This window comes from Strongylocentrotus purpuratus, unplaced genomic scaffold (genome assembly GCF_000002235.5).
Source record: "Strongylocentrotus purpuratus isolate Spur 01 unplaced genomic scaffold, Spur_5.0 spur5_scaffold_19, whole genome shotgun sequence".
NCBI classification, from domain to species: Eukaryota; Metazoa; Echinodermata; class Echinoidea; order Camarodonta; family Strongylocentrotidae; genus Strongylocentrotus; species Strongylocentrotus purpuratus.
Genome location: NW_022145604.1, coordinates 12,844,441 through 12,867,859, shown reverse-complemented (window position 1 = coordinate 12,867,859; position 23,419 = coordinate 12,844,441). Strand labels below are relative to the sequence as shown.

The 23,419-nt window shown below is 39.0% G+C and overlaps 1 protein-coding gene across 4 annotated transcripts in view; it reads right to left on the bottom strand.

Annotated features, from left to right (window-relative positions):
• The window catches only part of LOC575804 (transmembrane protein 198), a 72,068-nt gene that overhangs the window by 17,453 nt on the left and 31,196 nt on the right, over window positions 1-23,419 (bottom strand). For 2 of the 4 annotated variants that reach the window (XM_030990331.1, XM_030990330.1), the window contains 2 exons: window positions 16,844-17,204; window positions 2,859-3,422 (listed from right to left, as the gene is read on the bottom strand). In XM_030990331.1, the coding sequence (XP_030846191.1) occupies window positions 2,859-3,422; window positions 16,844-17,081 (802 nt within the window). In that variant the 5' untranslated portion in view covers window positions 17,082-17,204. Of the gene's footprint in view, window positions 1-2,858; window positions 3,423-16,843; window positions 17,205-17,713; window positions 17,840-19,653; window positions 19,778-23,419 lie in introns of those variants that run through there. The other 2 variants (XM_030990332.1, XM_030990333.1) reach the window with 2 other exon arrangements.

The following is a 23,419-nucleotide window of genomic DNA, read 5'->3' as shown; positions in this document are numbered from 1 at the left end:
TCTACGTAGCATGCACAGTGAAGGTTTGCGAATCCAGCTGGAAGACCAATTAAGGCCACACACTGAGAATTGCCTGGGGGAGCCAGAGAAGTAAGCATGAACACTACATCGTGGAACTGCGATCACGATGAGCGTTTACGATGAGCGTTTCAGATCGCTCATTCTGCCTTCAAAATTTAAGCATGAACGCAGCCTAAAATGACAATTCATTGTTTGAATGACGAGGTGGGTGAGTTATGTCAAGCCAGTCAATAGCAGCTGACAGGTTCACTTTCTGTTTTGGGGGGCTGTTAAAAGAAAAACTATAGAGAAACAAAACGGGCAAAATTATCTTGTGGTGCGCTTGTGCATTAAACTTGAAGTGCTCTTTTTTTTGTTGAAAGAAAAGAAAAAAAATATTGTTTGAGGATATCCCAAAATAACAATAATAACAATAGTTTGTTCGTATAGCGCTTTTTAGGAACGCAGGCCCTCTCAAAGCGCTTTACAGATATATATTATTACCCCGGTCATTAGATTCGGGCTTACCTGCACACAATGTATGCACATTCTCCACTCATTATAATTATTATAATTGTAAGACATTTGTAATATTCCTCTTCAATGATTTCATACTCTTTCATTGTTTGAGGATATCCTAAAATAACGATACTAAATCATTAATACGTTTGTAATATTGCTTGTATTTTTTTAAAAAAACCTTTCTTCGAGTCTGGGGTAGAGAAGAGATTAAATAATTTCTGTTGAAAACAAATTTGTAATGAGACTAAACAAAGTCCCATTTTATTCAGACAAATGACTTGTATTATAAAAATACAAAATACAGGTACATTGTACAATGTTGAAAGGCATGGAAATACAGTAGGATGCAATTGTAGTTCTATTTTGGTATTGATATGCTTCATAACATCCAATTACTATCCGAAGGTCGATTTGGATGGCTTTAAATCCCAATAATTCTCCAATCCTCATATTGCTTTATAAGCTGAGTTAGATCAGACAGATATATTCCTGTCAATTTTGTGAACAATGGATTCGTGCACGGAGTAGGGTACAGTATATTCATGGTGGCTTTAATAGTGAAAACACACTCGGTGTGCACAATTTAAATTCAATGTACACTGTACTTTGTAAAAATGTACATACTGTACACTGTACAAATGTATGGACATGTGCATGGCGAGATTGATTATAATAAGGGTAAATATCTGAACGATTTGAAAGTGTTCAGGAAAATAAACCTCATAGAAGATATCAGGATAGATGGGAGAGAAGGAGAGGGTGAGAGAGAAGGAGAGGGGGGAGAGAAGGAGAGGGGGAGAGAGAAGGAGAGGGGGAGAGAGAAGGAGAGGGGGAGAGAGAAGGAGAGGGGGAGAGAAGGAGAGGGGGAGAGAAGGAGAGGGGGAGAGAAGGAGAGGGGGAGAGAGAAGGAGAGGGGGAGAGAGAAGGAGAGGGGGAGAGAAGGAGAGGGGGAGAGAGAAGGAGAGGGGGGAGAGAAGGAGAGGGGGAGAGAGAAGGAGAGGGGGGAGAGAGAAGGAAAGGGGGGAGAGAGAAGGAAAGGGGGGAGAGAGAAGGAAAGGGGGGGGGGGGGGGGGAGAGAAGGAGAGGGGGGGGGGGGGGGGGGGAGAGAAGGGGGGGGGTGAGAAAAGGGTGGGTGGGTGTGGGAGCATGAGTGAGAGCATTATGGATAATCTTGGATAGGTTCCTGTACCACAAAAAATCAAATGGAAATTAAGTCACAAAGCAAAATAGCAAAGATACTTAAAGGCCATGGTGATCTTCACGATTTAGAGAATTCATTACCGTACTTTTCCCACAAACTGTTCTCGGATTTTCTACAACTTTTCTGAACTTCTCTTTAATACAGGGTACATGAATATACAGCAAGAGTCTTGATTATTAAGTTGTCAAACCTTTTCAATCTGCCCACACAATCTACCGCAGAGCTCTTGTTTTATGCATTCACCGCCTGACCGTGGCCAATCTTGCACCACCATGGGCCGAGATAACATCGCTTGCCGCTTCCGCTTCGCTACCACACGAGGGCGGTGTCACTCCTCCCCGTCCATCTTCTGCACTGCTTGGCGTTGACGTCGGCGGCTTGTGGTTTGCCGAGGAGGAAGCCGTTTCTTAGGGTAGTTATGGAATCGAGGATCAGTGGCCTTCGAGTTTCATTTCGGTAGAGTTCTCACTCGGGCTTCCTGTAGGTGCATTAAAGACATGTGTGCCTTATGCTACCTTACAGTAGCCTTTCACTTTATCTTTTGGGGCACAAGTCGTTCACCCTGAATAAAACCACAGGCTAAAAATCTATGCCTCTCAAGCAAAACGACAGTAACTCTTCGTGAGGATTTTTAAAGACACCTTAGAATACCCCTCTGCACCAAAAACACATCCATTGAAGCAAAGAACAGTTTAGGTTTAATAGACAACTTAAGCGACACTGTACTTGCTTCCTCTATACAGAAAACAATGCCTAATTGGCGACCATTGGTCCCCCATGATTCTCTTTTTCTTATGTTAGTTGAGAGCTGAGTTGATGAGATAACCATAACCACCTGTCCAGTGACCTTGCAGGGTGGTCTAAGCCCTCCTATAAACTAGTGCAGACAAGCTTTAAATACATGTGTAGGGCTCTGGAATGCACACGGATACACAAAAAGAAATATGACAGAAGAAAAAAAAGGAATAAATATTTCCCCTGTTTAAAGCCAGAAAGGCATGAACTAATATAATTTGACAAAGAGTTCTGGCCCTTCTGGTTCGAATCAGATAATAGAAATTACCCAATTTCACTTTCCATACAGAACATTGAGCTGTTGGAGATAAGAAAATAATTTGAAGTAGTTTCCACCTACCTTGTTTATGATTAAATCCTTTAGCTGTGACTTTAAATTGGATGATAATCCCGACTAGCGATACAAACGGCCACAATGCCAGTATAAGCCAGCTATACCAACATGGCTCCAACGAGACCTGCAACCTGAACCGATCGTAAACGTAGTTCACCATCCGGAACAGCTCAAGGTAATAGTCTGTGCACGTGGCGACGATCGCCCCGCCGATGAGCGAGGTGGCGAGGATCACAAAAGTTCTCTGGAATTTGAGGGTGATGAGCCCGAAGACGATGCCCAGGATGAAGGTGATGCCGATGGGGATGAGGAGGACGTCCAGGTGGACGAACTGTTCGACGATGATGAGGACGATGATGGCCGAGAAGAGGCCCATGTGGACGCCGGTCATGAAGAGGCCGACGATCTGGATGAGCATGGTGATGAGGCCGCAGAGGAGGCCGATGGCCAGGGCGATGCCGGCGTTGGCTCCGGTCGCTAGAGAGCTCTGCTCCTGGCAGATCAGGAACGAGATGACGGACGCCAGGATGAAACCCACCAGGAACATGACAGCCTTGAAACATCGGTAACCTGAAAATAAAGAGGATGATAAGTTGTTAATAATTAGGAAATGCTACCACAGGGTGATGTCTAAGGAAGCCAGGATGAAACCCACTAGGAACATGACAACCTTGAAACATCGGTAACCTGAAAATAAAATAGAGAATAATAAATTCTTGATAATCAGGAAATGCTACCACAGGTTTAAGTTTTACGAGGGTATCTCACTGAGCGGTGAATGCTTGCGAATGTAGAGAATTTGGGGTTTTGCCAGGGTTCGTAAAAGATCCCAAACATTCACAAACAGTGGCAAAGGATTGGCAAATAGTTGCTAATCTTCCCCAAAACTGTTGCTAACATTTGCTTACAGTCGCTAATAGTCGCCAACTGCCAAAATTCGCAACGTTCGAAAGCATTCGCCGATCAGTGAGATACCCCCTTAAAGAACCAGATCTGCCACAATTGATTCCTTTGTTCAATGTGTAGACAAACATTTCTTACCTAGAAAAAAATCTTCTTTTTTAATCTACAGTGATTGTCCAGATATATCAAAAACTTTCCCAGGCTATAACTTACAATCATAAACCCGCAGGATAACACTTTTCATTTCCACCAGATCATTTCCCCTTCCAGCCATTCCTTAAATATCTTGTTACAATCTTGTAACATATGATCTGCATTACTGAGCTACCACGTATGAGGTTCCTACGCTTATCATCGAGCTGGCATTCAAAGACAACACGGGTGTCATCACTTCACTTGTCAGCACATGCTTCAGTGTAAATCATTCACAGTATGTACATTGCCAATCGCAAGTCTCCCTCTAGGCTAGCCATCCTCAGCATTAGGTGCAGAGACACAAGGACGTTATCACATTTTTGATGACCTCGAACCCGTCTTACAAAGAGTTGATATCAATCGCAACTTATTTATTTGCGATTGATATCAATCGCAACTATGTACAGGTACATAAGAGATAGGAGACTGCCAAACTTGCGATTGATTGGAGGACTTAGGATTGATTTGAATCAATCGTAACGCTTTGTAAGACGGGGCCCTGACATTCGCTATGGCGACCATTGATGTGGTGATATTCTGTCAGTATTATATATGTACGTAGGTTTAGCATTAGGGTTAGTGTTCAATTTGAGATTAAGGTTACGGTAAGACAAAGTGTTTGGTCCAGTTTCAAAGTAAAAGAATTTTGTTAGTGGAGGATATTGACACCGAACCAAGGCATTTGTAGAAGAATCTTATCATACTATCAAAGATCCAGTAAAGAAATTTCCAATGAAGTTGAAGAAAAGAAACAAATAGATATTCACTGCTTTATAATATCTTCATTCATATTTGGTATACATGTACATGTAGGTATGCCCGATGAGAATGCTTCCTGTATATGTATCTACTGTATAGGTCTACAATGAGTACAATGTACAAATTATAATACTCTGCACCCTTTTCTCAGCCCCCTCCCCCTTCCTCTATACAATTACCACTGACATTGACATTTCATGTCGTGAATCGACCTGCGACCGATTCTAATTCATTGAGTTGTCTTTCTCACTCTATTACCAACAGGAGATGAGAGAGACAATGATAAGCCTCACATCACGCATGCCTGGCATAGCAACACCACCACATATGGATGTGGGATGGACAGATGCCAAGGCTAATCGGAAAGGAAGAGGGGGAAGGGGAAGAGGAGGAAGGGAAGAGGAGGAAGGGAAGGGGGAAGGGGGAAGGGGGAAGGGGGAAGGGGGAAGGGGGAGCGGGGAAGGGAAAGGGGAAATGGTGGGAGGTATATTGTTTATAATGTTGTGTACTATGCGGAAGCATGCCGAGGGTATACATGAAGGTATGTGCTTGACAATAATTTGCGAGGACTGGAGAACAAGAAGAGACTTATTAACTTTGTAAAAATAGAAGAGTGTAATATCCTACTGTATCAGCCGCCACGGGTAGGAGGGCATATATATGAAAGTGGGTACGTGACAGCTGGCGGAATAAGATTTTGATGTGTGCAAAATCTTTAGCTAGATCACCCCTGAGCTAGATGAGAACTTTATTTAGGACATGCAATTCGTTAAATAACAACATATTTCGTCAAAGATATTGTTTGTTTGAAGTCAGACGGGGGGGGGGGGGGGGGGGGGGGGGGGGGGGGGGGGGGGGGTTTAACTCTTATACTGAAACAGAGAGTTAACATCCTTCTGGCTGTATAAACAGATGACATGTTAGGTTTAAAGTTGAGTTGCAATTGGATTTGGTCTGTATACATGTACATGTAGTTAGTAATTTTGCCGCAGCGCAACTCTCACAGGACCATGTGTTGTGGAACCTTATGTTGTGCTCTCTCTCTCTCCAAATGTGTCCCAAATGTGTCCTAAAAGCTAGAAACAGGCAAAGCCCTTTCCGTATACATGTGTGTTAGCATTCGGTAGTAACTTGTACACATGATAGTTTTATGTTGTATCATGGAAAGCTAACTATTAAAGTGCAAACATGTCTCAACTACTCACAGTAAAAGTTTGGAGTTCACCCTTCTGAATAGTTATGGAAACTGTATAGGAAAGTTTCATAAAGAATTCAGTCACCAAAATGTACATGTTCACTGAAGAAGCTTAAAAATACATAATTATACTTCGAGGATCAATCTTATTTTTCTCTCAAGAGTTTATGACGTGATCTCTCCACTATGAAATGTTCAGCCATGTACATTTTTTAAGTCAGAACTCAGAAGTGATACATGTATGGGTATATGACAGGCAGCAATACAACCTTATTCCCTTGGGATATCTTTTAATTTCACACAAATTTCCGATCCAGTATCATGGAATCTTGAATGGTGCTAGAGAGAACTCGAGGCATCCTTTTAGATGCCCATTACGCATCTAATGTGAAATAAGGGCAACATGCCTCCTGGGTTTTCACCAGAATAGAACACTCTTATCAAGTAGACCAGAGTATCTTTCATTCAATTAGGGACCCATGTAACACGAGAAAATTGCCATCGCCCTGTTTATAATGGAGAGGTAATTTGATTGTTCGTTTCAGAAGAAATTGCCTTGTAAACCAGAACAAGGACTAAACCTTAAGGGATACTTCTGATTATGGGCTGGAGGTAATGTGCTTGGCTTCAAGGCAAAGTTCTCTAAACTAAGGTATGTCATCATTAGCTCGAGATTGCCAAATAGCCCGCTATTTCGGATTTGGGAAAATAAGCTTGAAGTTACAAATCGCGTCCTCATCAGCTCTAGACTCGAGCTCCAGATATTTTGCTCAGCGTTTATGCATAGTGCGAGTCTTCGGGCTTGTGAAGACGCACCGGACAAATAGCAGGATATTTTGCAAACTAGCACAAGATATCTTTCTATGATTATCTCGACCAAATATCCCGCTAATTGCATACATGCCAACATTTGAAAATCAGAAATCTGTACAAATTATGCTATTTAAAAAAAAAAGAGGAACAATCCTAACTCTCCTATTCAATACTACAGACAAATTTGTACAGGAAGAGGAACACCTGCATTAAAATGATAATTATCTTCTCCCAAAAAGAGGAATGTTCCTCTTTAATCTGAACAGTTGGCATGTATGTAATTGCAACTGCAGGCTAATGGAGACGCAAATCAGCTGGATAATTTAGGATCGGGATAATTAAAATAGCCTTTATATATATATATATATATATATATATATATATATATATATATAGACTTATTAAAACCATAACCATGGGAAAAAAAATATGCAAAGGCAGAAATGGACAGGAATAGAAAGTAAAAGACATGGAAGCAAATAGACAAGGCAGGGAAAGATGTTTAGAAGAAGAAAAAGTGACAGAGAGAAGGGGAGCGAGAGAAGGAAAGAGAGAAGGGGAGAGAGAGAGAAGGGGAGAGAGAGAGAAGGGGAGAGAGAGAGAGAGAAGGGGGGAGAGAGAGAGAGAGAGAAGGGGAGAGAAAGAGAGAAAGGGAGAGAGAGAAGGAAAGAGAGAGAAAAGAGGGAGAGAGAGAGAAGGAAAGAGAGAGAGAGAGAGAAAGAGAAAAGGGGGGTGAATAGCAATAAGCAAATGAGAAAAGGAGAGAGGATGGGGATAGATAGAGAGAAAGAGGGGGAGGGAGATGGAGAGAAGTACAAAAAGTACAAAGACCCTTTCAGAGCTATAATGTAGCAAAAACATTGAAAAAGAGAGAAAGAGACAGACGAGCAACTCAAAAAATAGACTTCACTGAAACCATCTCCCCTTGGCTTTGGAATACTGGTAATCAATATGAAAAGGTCTCCTGGTATAGAGTTACCAGCTAGGTTTCCTAATACATACATGTACATGTATACATGAATACACTTTTTTCTTTTCCAAAACAATTTCAATTGTTTGATGGGTTTCAAATTCTGAATACACCTTACACCACAGCAAATTGGCCCCCCTGCTCACAATTAAAGCAATTTCAACATGACAATGGCCAATTTGAGCTAAACAATTACAAATTGGCCGCATCTTATTGTGTGAAGTTGTATCCACGGATCCAACCACTGATTGATGGGTTGCAATCAGTCACTACAGGCGTGTCCTCATCAGACCAAAGTTGCACAATAACCCGCTATTTTAACTAGCCCGATCTCAAATTAGCCAGCCAATTTGCGTCTTCATCAGCACGCAGTTGCAATTAGCGGGCTATTTGGTCGAGAAAATATCCAGAGAAATCTTGGTCTTGTTTCCAAAATAGCCGGCAATTTGGGTAATAGCTGCTTAATTTGCGCCTGTCTTCATCTAATTTGTGATGAGCGTATCGGTGTGATGAGCGTATCGGTCTGGTGAACAAGCAATTTCGAGCTTCAGACAATATCCAGAGTCTGAAAATAGCAGGTTATTTTGCAACTTTGGTCTGATAAGGACAGGCCTTACAAGGTAATCAATTTCAAATTGAATTAATTTGGCTCGGCTCAAACACACTAGAGAATCTATTAAAAAAACAGGTAGCACCCTTCAGTAAGGAGAAGGTTTGAGGTCTGGTAAAAACTATTTTGTGAGTTTATCATTCTTTTAATAGGCCATTTTCATAATGTAACCAGAGTTATAGCGCCTCGATACAAATTATTTAATGCACCTTTTACAAATAATTGTTTATCAGTAGTCAGAATGCAAACCGCAACATTATATGTTGTTAGGTAGGGAAAGCCATATTTTTGTCCTACCTAGCAACAGCTATGTATGCAACTTGCATTTGAAATACAAATATTTGTAACATGTGAATGAAATAAATTGTAACGAGGCAGATTTATGCATTAAATTTGATCTCACTACATAAATGGTCTACCTACTAAAGGGCTTAAGGTATAGACCAGTTTTGGAAACGCCCCCCTCAAAAAATGAAATGGAAACTCTTATTATCAATCATGTGAAAGAATATGTTCTGACTATTACGTGATGATACAAATTTTTCTGGGAAACCGTCTGCAAATGGATATATATTGTTAAATTATCTGAATAGATATCGCGAATTCACTTCAACATTGAATATTTGGGCATAATCTCTGCTTTTTTTGTGAATTTAGGTTGGAGTGGTGCCATCTTAACCTCTGAAGGCAATATTTAAACAATATTGAATGGATATTTTGCACACAAAACTCTTGTACCGCAATTTTACCACTACCGGTCTATATCTTTAAATCAGTTACTACAATGTCAACAATATCAAATTGGATTCATTCACTGCGTTTGAAGAAAACAAGATGGATTCAAAGGAGATGCACCCTGAACACTCTATTTATTATTCAATGCTGTGAATGGGAAGAAGAAGAGAATAAACAAGAGTTCCATCAGGGATGTCGATCGACCTCCCATCAATAATGGATGCAGGTCAAGCTATCTTTCAAGTGTTTTTCACACCAGTCTTTTTCTCTTCTCAATAAAGTGAGATGTACGTCCCCCTCTCTAGAGTCATGTCAACGCACTCAGTCTTATAGATGCCCCCCCCCTCCTTCAGACTACCAAACTTTCATCATTCATGGATAGCTCTACTGTGTAAACCACATAGCTAAAAATTAACTATACAACCCCCCCCCAAAAAAAACTACATGCATATATAACAAACAAAAATTATAGTGTGAACATTACATAAATAACACATCGTTTCAGATGAAACTCTTATAGATCCCACCCCCCCCCCCTTCAGACAACCAAACTTTCATCATTCATGTATAGCTCTACTACGTAAACCACATAGCTAAAAATTAACTACATGATGTATATACAACCAAACAAATTCTAGTGTGAACATTGCTATAACACATCGTTTTAGATGAAACTTGAGAAAGAATCAGAGCCGTCTATAGTCTGAGCATTATATTATAATCATGAAAACTTTGTAACTTGGTGAGACTTATTCATTTATTCTATAGTGTGCATGGCAATCAGTGCGCACTGATGATTGGCCAACTGTGATGTCAACGGACCTCTTGATGTTTCTCTATATGGTACTCTTTTCATGTATACCCTTTCCTCTATTAAAATGATGATTCTTTTCACGTTTCCTTACACAAGTTTTGTATAATTATCCTCTGGTGTGAACAGGATTTATCCCTCAAGTCTGTTTCTATATGCAGGTTTTGTTATAAATGTTCAGACTTGGAAAATATAATCACTCATTGTATAATTGATATTATTGGTAGTCTGAACAGGGGGGGGGGGGGGGGGAGGGTGGGGGCTTATAAATTGCAAGAATCCTAGTCCACATGTACATGTAATACACCCCCAAGGGTGATGTAATAAGGAGCGTAGACTGAAAGGGTCGACTCAATTTGCACGTCTTCTGCGGGAGTTGAAATTAGATTGGACATAAATGTCAACGCACTCTACATGTATGAACACAGAGAAAGAGGAGGGATAGGAAGAGTTTTATATTCATCATTTAATGAGGATGGCAATAATATGCTTACTTAAATCTAAAAATATGTGGCAACAATTCAAATCTGCCATAACAGGGTAATAGTAGTACAGTACACGTGGTACTTCTTCTACTACAGTGTATATCTACTTCTACTACATGTACCATTACAACTTTCTCCTACTAGTACTAAAATCTATTCTTAGTCTTACTGCTTCTATCTAATGTATCAATATGTCTACAATTTTTACTCTTTCATAGTATACAATCATTAAAATTCAGCACTAAAATTGTTAGTATTATAAGGATTACAATTTTAAAAATATGGATAGTACATCAGATTTGAAAGGATGGAAAAGGACATGCAAAGACCACCAAAAATAAAATAAAAATAAAATAAAGCAAAAAAAAAGAGAAAAAAAGGGAAAACACAAATTTTGAAGTTTTAAATTACTGGTAGTTTAAAAAAAGATAATTGTGACAGAGTAATTTCGTCTTCAGCACAGAGTTAAAGATAAAGTTGAGTTGTGGTCATGCGATTGCATTGTGAAAGAAACGTTGTGGAATCGATCAGAAAAGGTTGGCCATCTAGCATAAGTGTTGGTGTGTACTGCAAGGTTCTGGAATCATCAACAAATTCAAAATCATAATAAATTTGGCCCAGTCTTGGTAAAGTAACAAGCACTGTACACAGAACAATATATATTGGACTGGACGAACATGTGGCATAAAAGTCTGTCCTGATTTTTATGTTAAATGCCATATTTCGTATATTAAGGCATTTGAAGAGACATGCTTTTCCACACTTGCATAATTATACAATGATAATGATCACAAATTATTTTTCACCTCTTCCCAGAACTCAACCTTCCCCCCTTCCGGCTCTCCATAGACGAAATACCTTCATCTCTTGTGACTAAATGCAGATACAATGTAACGCAAGCTACTGAAAGAACACTATCCCAGCAATGTAGCTGACCTACATTTACAATTTAGATACACCATCACACTATCATGTTCTATCTAGGGACCACTTTCCCATCCATCTATACCCCCCAACTGATGGTGTAAACTGCATCTTTATTCCATTCTCCTCCCTCTCCTTCTTGCCCCCTTCAGACTAGCAAGATTCCTTGTAGAGCTGTACGAAAAACTGCAAAGTTATGATAAAGCAGGGATCAAAAGTGACAGCCCCCCCCCCCTCCCGCGGGAGACATGGGCGCTCCAAATTTTCATCTGGACTCCAGAAATTACAATATTTTTTGGACAAGGCTTGTGCACACTCTGCACACAGGCCCTACATGTAAATCCGGACCTAAATAGCTACATTTACCCTGCATAAAGTAATGTTTTGATTCTATTCTGAATGTTTGTATTAGAAAAACTTTATATACCAGTAGTGAAATGGGTGTTTGAGCATCGTTTTGAATGAAAAAACTGGATTTATGAATCGGGGTACGCATCTAATACCTAAACGTTGTATCGTATGGAAACCGTATGACTTGCCAGGGCTTATGGTGAGTGTTCTCTGATATGATGATTGGCCAGTTGCCATGTGAACTGACCTCTTAAAAACTAGTTCCTTAATTACAGTACCATGTTTCCTAACACACATTAAGATGTTGTTATCCGGTGTGTTTGCACCTTTTGCTACATGTACATGACGATTTTATACAACGCTTTCTGTCTACAAGTTTTGTAGAGTTCCCTCTCGTCTGAACAGGCTGGTATACCATCCATATAAAGATGTTGTTATCCGATGTGTTTGCACTTTGCACCTATTGCGATATGTCCATGACGATTATACAACGTTTCCGTCAACGATTTTTGCAGAGTTCCCTCTCGTCTGAACAGGCCGGTATTCCATCCATCTCCCTGGCCTAAACCCTGAGATGATGGTGTGAAGATGGTGTGAGAAGATGGGAGGAGGGAGAGGGGCTCAGGAGGGATGGGTGACACAGGTGTGCCCTGACATCAACTTGACAAATCTTACAGATTCCATCATGAACCGGTCCCCAGGGAGGAGCATTGCCAGGGAGCGGAACGGGGAAGAAACAACACTGGGGAACAACTGGGAATCCAGACACCAGGGAGAGAATAGGGGAATGAGCAGGGAATACAACTGGCAGAAGCAAACGAGGAGCATACTATGTATACCATGGTGGCAATGAATATTGGACGATCTTCAATGAGAAAGGGAAGGCATGATGTGACGAACAAGAGAAGTTTTGACTACATACAACATGGATGAATAAACCTACAGTGAACAAAAATATGTTTAACCACACCCAAACCACTGATAATATTGATAGCATTGGATCTACATTGTACATGTACATGTAGGAGAATAATGTCTGTTTGGAGCCAGACGGATGTTACTTGTATTGTTTTACACAGAGTTAGCTCCCTTCTGGCTCTGACCAAACGATATCAAAGAGGGAAGATTGTACATCTTACAGCCGATACAGGCTGTGTACTGTGCAAGCCTGCACACCAAACTAAAATGTACATCAATACATTTTGAACACCAATGACAAGAAATATTGAATTGTTCAACTTCCTGGGGCAGTGCTGTAGGGCGATCAAAGCCTGTAATAAGTTATTTGTATGGAAGCAGAAAAATAGGTTTAACAAAATACCAAAAATGTGAAATAAATCAGACCAATATTAAGAAAGTTATGAATGTTTGAAATACAAGATTAATTTCTATAAAGTCTCTATGCGGAACTCAAATTGGCAGTATGGTCAGGACAGTACATTGTGACGTGGTCGACGATCCTGTTTATCACATACACATATATCATTAATTTCTGTTTTTCTCCTAAGTGCCCTCTCCCTTGGGGCACTACTCTACTTTCTCATTTTTTGGTCTAATTTCATTCCTGCTTTCGACAGTCTACTTCCCTGATATTTCTGCTTTCCTCTAGAAAAGTTTGCTATCAAGGTTGGATTTCCCTTCATACACCTGTATGCCTGCAGAGAAGAACCATCTTGGCACAAATACATGTTCATGTACATGTACATGTACACCCTCACACCCACCTGGGGGCGTGTCTGGGGGCGTGTGTGGAAGAAAGAAAAACAACCTGCGGATATCAGAGTGACTGACACTGGCATGTGCTTGAACCCCCCAGACGGGAGGGGGTGCTCTCAATTCTGACAGCGTAACCCTCGAGCCGATAGCAGCCGCTTTAATATACAGGGGTTGCAAAGTTCTAAGTCATTTGTAGAAACATAGCATATGTGTGTCCCTTTGTGAAAGACAAGGGGAAATTAAATAAATAATTGGTATCAATTAGGTTTAATGTAAAAAAATTAAGGATGGAAAAAGTACTCTCGTTAAAATGAGGAAAATATGAGGAAAATATAATAAGGGATATAAAGACATGTGTGTGGATTATGATGTTTGAAAGTCATCATTGATCAAATTTACATCGGGAACGCTTTTCATATTTTCTTCAACCTTTGACCTATCTGTTTTTCTCATTTTTCTGCTTTCAATATCAACTTGATAATGATATCATGGAAGACTGGACCAAAATCCCTGGTCCTTCATTTTCCATCGCAACAATCAATAATTAATACTAAGCTGTAATCTATACGTCTACAGTTGTACATACATGTAATGGTTGCAAAAGTACATTACAGATTCTGCATCTGGCATTTAATTTCCATTTATCTCCTGGATGCAATTAATGGTGGGCTTTAAACACACAGCTAGAATTGATTGGAGCAAGTGCTCTAATGGTATTTGATAATGGCACGATAACAGGGCAGCTGGGATGGTGTGAGCAATTACTCCATCTACTACAGCCTTCATCATTAAATCTATCTGACAGAGCCGTGCCTGGTCAGATTAATTTACAAGATATACATTGTGTAATACTGTTCAACTGGATCTAATCAAAGTTATTCTTTTCAAAAAAAAATTCTCTAATTTCTTTATTTATTAATTTATTTATTTTTTTGGGGGGAGGGGGGGGGGGAGGGGGGTTCGATTTCTCTACTATTGCAGGACTGTTTTGAAGCACACCTTTTGGTTGTGATTAAAAATCTGAAGCTTCGGCAATTCAGTTGAGATAGTAACTGGTAAAACGTTAAAAACAAATTCCATTTTTATTTTTTAAGAGGGGGAGGGAGGGGGGGGGGGGGGGGGGAGGGGCTCATAAAAGGGGTAATTTTCTCCAAGGCTTTACAGAGCAAAATCGAGCTTTACAATTCAATGGCAGTAGACAGAGAATGAGAAGAAGAGACAGGTAAAGAGAGTAAGAGAGAGAAAGAGAGAGTAATGGAGAGAGAGAGAGAGAGAAAGAGAGGGGAAGTTTAATATTAAATATCAGAGAGGCATGTATCAATATATGGCCAAAAAAAAAAAAAAACATGTTTAGCGTCCTGTTTTTTCGAAAAAAAAGGAAGGAGGCGGCCCTTTTTTTTTGTTTTTCTTTCTTTCAAAATGGCCGCTCAAAATGGCTGCTCGGTAAATTTTCCGACAGTCGGGCTATTTTTCAAGATGGCCGCCGACATTTTATTTTTTTAATTTTTTTAAAATCAGAAATAGATCCATTTTAGCAGTGTTTTTCATGTTTTTTTTCTTTAAAAAAAAAATAATAAAAAAAAAAAAAAAAAAAAAAAAAAAAAAAATTCAAAATTTCAAAAAAAAAAAAAAAAAAAAAAAAAAAATAGGAGGCGGCCTCCAAAAATGAAGGGAACGCTAAACATGTATATTTTTTTTAATGGCCTATAATGAGAAGATATGCATAAATGAACCTGGTTTCAAGCAATACCCTGTTACTCTTCCTAAAATGTATGAATTCAGACACTTCCAAGTAGTTACTACAGTGTAAATAAAGAAAGCTATCACACACAAGAGACTGAGGGCAGCTGCAACTAGAAGGTGAGCCCCCCCCCCCCCCCACCCTTCTAATGAGGCATTGAAAGCAGAATTAAACAATAGCTATGTTCATGTGGGACTGTTGTAGCCTTAAATTAACAGTTTATGAACCCTCAAAGTTATAAATAACGATCCACTAACAACGAGGAGGGTCCACAGAGGACTGAAGCAACGAGTAATGAGAGTTTCACACTACAAGCCAGGAGAGTATTCAGTTTAAAGGTAAAGACCAGTATTGGAAACGCCCCAGTTTCAAAAAATGAAATGGAAGCCAACCATGTGAAAGAGTATGTTTTGACTAATACATGATAAAAATGTTGCCGGGGAAACTGCCTACTAATCTATTGGTACGTGAGAGATAAACGCACGTGTCGCGCACGTGTGGGTAGTCCCATATACATCTTTCCCATATACATCTTTTTTTACGATGACTGGGCCAAATTTCTTATCATTTTGATGATTCCAGAACCTTGCAGTACACACCATTACTTATATGCTAGATGATCAACCTTTTCTGATCGATTCCACAACGTTTCTTTCACAATGCAATCGCATGACCAGAACTGGTCTATATCTTTAAAGTTAACAGAAAGTCGTGTGAACCTAACCATTGTACCCAGAACAAACTTTGATGATGTCCAGGGTCTAATGTAGGGAGAGTGACTCATAATCCGATGTGTTTTACAAAGTAGGACAGACAGGTAGCGTGCAGGAAGGGGAAAATAATTTCACCAGACATGCAGGATCTGATCAGATCGGAGCAATGAAAAGGTTCAAACTCAAACAGATACATAACATGTACTTTGTTCCTTTTGGTTTGGAACAATCAATATAGACCGTTGACTGATAAAGCGTTAAAGCGGGACTGCACTACCTATAGCTTCTTGCGCCCTCTATATAGCCAACCATGCCTATAAGTGGTACCCGTTGATGCTCATGGTCCCCTTTTTCCTATGTTTATTGAGAGTTGATTTGATAAGATAACCACCTGCCAGTGACCACGCAGGTAGGTCTAATCCCTTCGGGCCAAACTAGTGCAGAAAGGCTTTAAACTTTTATTGTCTGATTACATTTTAATTTACATGTACATTCATATTTGGATAATGATCGAGAGATTACAATCATGCAATTATTTCTCTGTTATTTCTATTCCTGTCTGTGATTAATTTCAAAGGTAAATACCAATATACATGTATGTTCATTGTAAAATGCTGATCAGAAATTACTCAAGTGTTTTCCTGATCAGGGAGGTGTAAAAACATGTTGTGTTGTGTTGAATACATAGGCCCAAACTCAAAATCAATCATTTATTGTGGATAGCCAAAAAGGCTATCCCCAAGACAAACTATAAAGCTTTGGCCAATAGATCAAACCAAATGTTCGAAAATTGGTTGGTTTGGAATCGGATCGGAGTCTGTTCAGCAGTGACCGAGGTATTAATAATTACTTGCATTCAACTATAGTTTACATGTAGGTCTTAACCATCCAGGGAAAAAAATTACACAGGGGCTCAGGGCAAATTAGCCCCCGAAAGTCATACAGAACCTCCCAAAATTGGCTAAAGTTCAATGCAAAACAAACTTAAGTAGCTTGAAAAGTAGCCCCAGAAATGTTTAGTTCATATCTTTTTCCCTGTAACCATCTTTAAAAAATTAGTCTATCCTTACCAAAGAAATTGAAGATGATTCCGAAGATGAAGCTGATACCACACACCACTGCCGTAGGGACGTTATACCGGTAGTTCATCGCCCCGCACTCCGGCGCAGGCACCGTGGGGTAGAACGAGGAGGGGATGATGGGTCCCCCTGAGGAGTTCATTAGATCTACCGGTGTCTGCATGTCGGAGCGGTCGTAATAATCCTCCCAGAATGATGAGTCTGAGGACTGGGTAACCATAGGATCCATCTCTAATCAGCGGATGGGGATGTGATGAGGAGGGGTAATGGAAAGGGGTGTGGCCAGGACCAGGCGATGCCTTGGTAGGGGTGTGCCTACAGATCAGGTTGGTCTGTGTTTGACTGCTTCATTCTGTGAGGAGAACAACGATGGAAAAGAAAAATGAAGACTGTAAATTTGAAAATTTGAAGAAGAAAAAATGTTAGGCATGATGCATCCTACTTTTGACCTTTGATTTTTAATGTAAACAAATTTGCCAGATGTGCCTTATACATACCGGTACTGATCGTATGTAGTTCACTGTACAAAGGATATTTACAATCATACATCATGTAGAAAATCTTTCCTCAAATCCTTTTCAGTTCCTCTTTCTTCAGATTGAAACTCATTTTTAAGAGCAAAGATTAAAATGTTTTTTATTTGGAGATGCCAAATTGAAAAATCTAAAAATACAACGTACATGTGTGCATGCATGGGTTCATTTTTATCATTTTTACACAATTGTTTATTTTATTGAATCAGGAGCGCCAGGAGTGTCAAGTCTAAACAGATATGAGCGCTATACAAAATTCGAAACACTTCACAGGACGTATAACTTGTGACAAATACCGACAGAGTGTCTCAGAATAAACTATTTTTACCTCTTTGTACCTCCCACAGCAACAAATTACACTTGAAACATGACAGCATGCAGGCAATGTTTGATATAAATAGACACTCCTTCATATACTCATGAGCAATTGTAGGCCTACAATGCACAATGTATGTATGAAAGGATGTTGCAAACAAGCGCTACAATGCCTATCATCAGCCTATGAAGGGAGGTGTTATTGATCTGCTTACAAACGCTCCAATGAAAATCAATTTGATGACAATAGGGATGTAGGGATTAGGTCTAGATGTGAAGGCCATCTAGGATCTCCAAGATGTCCCGTGTGTATTGTTGTACATGCTGCATATGAATATGCCAAACATCATCACAAGGAGACTCCTGTAACATAAAGGATGTCTGAGGAAATGGAACGTGTATCATTAAATATTTCCTCCTTTTTCCTTCGAACTGAAAGGTTCCCATTTATAAACATGTCATCCAAGGGAATCTCCATGTTTGTGTGCTTGTTTGTGAGTTTACCTTTTCAATGAATGGTGGGGGACGGATAATCTGGAAAATTATTCTACCAGAACATGGATATTGTTGATAATAGAGTTAATTAGAATCATTCGGCATCAAAGGTTTGTTTGTTTGTTTAACAATAAAGGCGTTTTCAATTAATTTAACGTGTATCATTAAATATTTCCCCCCTTTTTCCTTAAAACTGAAAAGGCTCCCATAAACTTTCAAGGGAATCTCCATGTTTGTGTGCTTGTCTGTTAGTTTGCTTTTTCAATGAATGGCGGGGTAAAAGTATTCTACCAGAACATGGATATTGTTGATACACATAGAGTAAATAAGAATCATTCAGCATTAAAAGGTTTTTTTGTTTGTTTAACAATGAAGGTGTTTTCAATACAAATTGGAAAGTATCAACAAAGTATTGTCAGGCTCTGACAGATTTAAAATCAGACATTATCTTTACTTCTCTATTATCACATTAGCTTGTCATATACATCCGTACAGGTAGATGTATATTGTGCATACATTTTCTAATCAAATCTGTCAATGAAATCTATTAGGCATACGGTACTTGTAGTTGCAGTTTCTAAAGTGCAATCTTCTTTTTAAATTTCTCTATCTCTCTCTCCAGGTCCAGGGGGGGGGGGGGGGGGTTTTCTGGCATAATTTGAACTTTCTTTCTCCTCGGAAGAACTCATGGTGACCTTAAACTCAGACATACTTGTGTCTCCTAGCAAGATGCCAACTAACCAGAGACAGACATTCTGTGGTTAGGGTTTCTGACTAGCATACATCCATAATCAATTTGGCCAATGTTACTCCATTCAACCCAAAGATGGACAAAGGGCAAAAACAACATATAAGTTACTCTCTACCAATTTATGAAACATGAGTTAAAGGTAAAGTAAAGATAAATAAAATACTTTTTTGCCAAATGTCATTTCCAGCAATTCTTTTTTCTTTGTGTAAGCCCTATATATATTTGATGTGTCCTAATAGTGCATCAACTGCATGAAAAATTCCCTGATACCGATTAATACTGATGAATACTTTTTGGGGGAGGGGTGCTATGATTAAAAGCGATCCAATGAAGAGTTTGAGATATTAAGATACATTTAACTACTGAAGAAATACTCTCCACCCCCCCCCCAAAAAAAAAATAAATAAATAAATAAAAAAATTATAATAATAAAAGTAATGGCTCGTGTTTAAAAAAACAAGGAAACAGGAAACTCAGGAAACAAAGAAATAGGCCAACATAAATAAGGGCAAATTTAGATTTTGGCACACCGACTAATAGACTCTTTTGTTTGAAACAGTTTTGCCCATCAGCATAGAAACATTTAGGCCACAACATTTATTGTTACTTAAGAATATTTAAAAACAGTTCATCTTACACAAATATATCTCCAAATGCAGACTGTCAATGACAAATTCCTTGAACAATAACATTACAGCAGTACAAACCTTCATATCCATTGATGCATACAGTATTATTCCATCTCAATAATAATCCACCAGTTGCAAGCAGAAAAATAGGAATTTCCAGGCATTCGCTATAGCACAAACAAGATATGAATTCTCATGAAAACCATCCATACACACTGAAAGCTTTCCAAAATATATTCATCCAATAGTTTAGATCAATAATATATATTCAAGAACTATAGCATTCAGCTGTGCAAGAGATATCACAATAGTTACATCATTTATCTCCTAAAAGAGAATTCCAAAGAGTGTCCTACATAATACTAGAAGTATTTTATCCAGCTCTGGAGATTTTGCTAGAGGCAAAAATAGAATTCACAAACATGTCTTTTCTGAGGAGAGACACAAAGAGCTTCCAAGCATTTAATATATCCAACTCGGGAGAGATTCCTCAATGCAAAAGTTGGCTGTGTAAAACTAGAAGTAGAATTCAAAACCGTGTGTTGCATGCAGTAGCTCTCGAGAGTCGAGGGAGAGGAATGAATGAATGACGAAGCCGAGGATAGGATAATACGGCGAGCTCTGTCCCCAGCTGCTGAGTAAGCCAGTAATGACGAGATTCAATTTGGTTGTTTCCTCTCCCACGGCAGTCAACAGTCAGACGTTGACAGACGCAGGGATGGATGCACACACACACACACGGACGGACGCACGGCTCATTGATAGGAATGCGCACACGCATGCATCGTCATTCATTGTGAGCTCATGGCTATGACAGTCACTGTTTAAATAGCCGCATGAGGGATTCCTTGAAGTGATCAATGAGCTATAATTAAAGCTACATCAGTCTGTATGTGAACCCTTATCAGCAAACCTTGCACATGCAGTAGTATGTGCTTAATAATTGAGGTTTCAGCACATTCACTATTAGGAACTTTTAGATTTGCGTGGACTGATACGTTTGACGTCCACTCAAGGCAGTGCATTAAAAGGACGTCGATCATAGCAATCCACGTTCTCGTTTTGCAAATCTAAAAGTCCCTATTAAACATACACATGTACACCACAAATCGAAGTCCTGTAACATTCAGTTCAATTTTGTTTTGTTTTGGTTTGGGGAGTGGGGGGGGGGGGGATCTGCTTTTTTTTAAATGTCTATATCTCTCTCTTTCCTTTTTTTCCAGAGGGGGGGGGGGACTCCCCTAACCCCAAAAATAGTACCAGTCAGTAATATCATCTGACATGCATGTCTTAATTTACAGAATAGGCGAAATGGGAGGAAAGAAAATGATAAAGTAGAGAGAGAGAGAGAGACAGAGAGAGACAGAGAGACAGAGAGAGACAGAGAGACAGAGAGAGACAGAGAGAGAGAGAGAGAGAGAGAGAGAGAGAGGGAGAGAGACAGAGAGAGAGAGAGAGAGAGATGGAGATAGTTATGAGAGGAAGATAGAGGCAGAAAGACAGAAAGGACAGAAGGAGGTACATGAGAAGAAGGAGAAAAAGATACATGCGTATATTAAAAGACAGGAGACAATAGACTGGAAAAAGAGAGACCAAGACAGAAAGAGTGAGTCTGAACCAAGCAGACAGACAGAAGGGGTGGTGGTACGGTCACAGAGGGAGAGAGAGAGAGAGAGAGACAGACAGAGAGAGAGGGGGGGGGGCACCAGGGAGGAATGAGGACGAGGATCTATTTTAGGAGATGAGATCATGCATCAGGTATCTATCCGGTGACAGGGATATTCCTCTTGCTTGCCTGTCTGCCTCATATGAATATGATTTTTCTATCACTATATATACCTAATGGATTCATATACATCATAAACAAACTTTGACATTTCATATTTTTGTTTCAAATACTTAAGGGTACTGCCCCCCCCCCCCCCAAAAAAAAAAAAAAAAATTAACAAAAAAACTTTTCAATTATCTGAAAAACTTGCGTGACTACAGCAAAAGTCTTCTATGCTGTTATGCACTTCCCATATTTTGGTGAGGCACTTTTTTTACATTGAACTGCTATGCAAGAGATTTTTTTGTTGATAATATCTATGTGACAATAGTTTGATGAAATACAAATTACTAAACTGAAGCCACTCCAACATGTATCAATCACAGAGTCCTTATTCTGGAAGCCGAGATATTTGATGCAAAGATTCTATAATTATCATGAAAAATATAAAGAAAATTAAGAAAGGAATTTATTTTCAAAAAGTCAGAGAAGAGGCATATAGCTGGCGCAGAAAAAAATAGCAGTATGCGTAAAAGCTGACATGCAATTTGAACGATTTGAGACTCCCTAAGCCTCGTGAAATAGATCTCTGAAGTGTACTAGAGCCGATTGGGGCTTCCAATCTCCTGCCGCAATCCAACATATTCCGTTCTAATGATGCTGGAAATCCTTAGGTATCTCATTCTAATTCCCGGTACTAAATAGCTTCACGAGGGCCTGTCATCATTAGCCCAAGATTTCAAAATGGTCTGCAAACTTTGAGGAATCTCAAGCTCAAGCTAATTCCTTGAGATTGCAGGGATTTCTGGACTCAGAGCTAATGGGTACTGGGAATTCCAAACAACATGAATACAGGACTTTAAAAAGAAAATAAACTAAAGGCAATTTCAATACCCTTGTGCAATGATTGAACATAACAATGACATTATATGTAATCCAAACATGATTTTTATCTACTGTATAGGTCTTACAAAAAAGCTTTTAAACTGCCCTTATCTTAATTCTTTACGATCGCATTATTCTAAGATTATCTTGAGAAGCACTGATTATTATAATACTCTAGCTCAAGCATGTTTAATAGGCAGAGCTGCCAACCTTGTGCAAACAAAAAAAAAGTAACCATGATGGCAAAAAAAAAAAGGATTTTATAAAACGAAACTTACAACCACACGCAGCACACTTCCAATGCAGAAATGTCCATTCCTCATGCTGATATTTATAGGACCTCTAGTAGTTTATTTACAATTAGGTAGTTTTTTGTTTTTGTTATTCTCGGCGTTTCATTCTTTTTGAGAATATTAACGCCTTTCACTTTAAAAAATTTTTTTTTTTGTAATTTCGTCTATTGAAGTGGTATGTGCAAAAAGTTCATTAAAAAAAAAAAAAAAAAAAAACTATTTTATGAAGAAAAACCATACTACCGTAATTTTGAGGGAAGAAAAAGGAATAATTCTGGGAAAAACGTAAAACGCAATGGTTGGCAGCTCTGGTTAGGGCTGATGGAAATGCAGCTAAAGAGAGGACGGTACCTGCATGCTTTACTATAACGCTGTATGACTAAAAAACTTGTAATTGGATGGGACTACATCAGTCAGAGAAATATGACAGCTGTTTAAATCAAACTGGACAACATGTTCTGATATGGCATGTCAGCAATTTATTCTGCAATCCATCTTGGCAGAAGACTAAAATTTTAATAGGATTATAGGAGACTGAAGCTTTTGTCAAAGTCTGTGGATTTCAGAGGTCTACATGAAATTTCATATATTCTACATGCATGATGAACAGTCAATACGATACAACATCAATATGTATACAAGGCACTTAAAGAATCTTACGATTCTCTCTTCATTTTTTTGGAGGGAGAGACTTTTGTGCCAAAATCAAAATCAATCCTCTTTTTTTTTCTCCATTTCTTTAACTAAAATGATAATCATTCACATTTTTTAATTTTACAGAAGTTTTAAGATACAACAAATTTCAGTCCAAATTTAAATTCACTTTGCGTTGTTGAATATATCCTTTTAAAACAAAACAAAGGAAAAAATGATGTAAGATCCTACAAGTTGTGAGAAC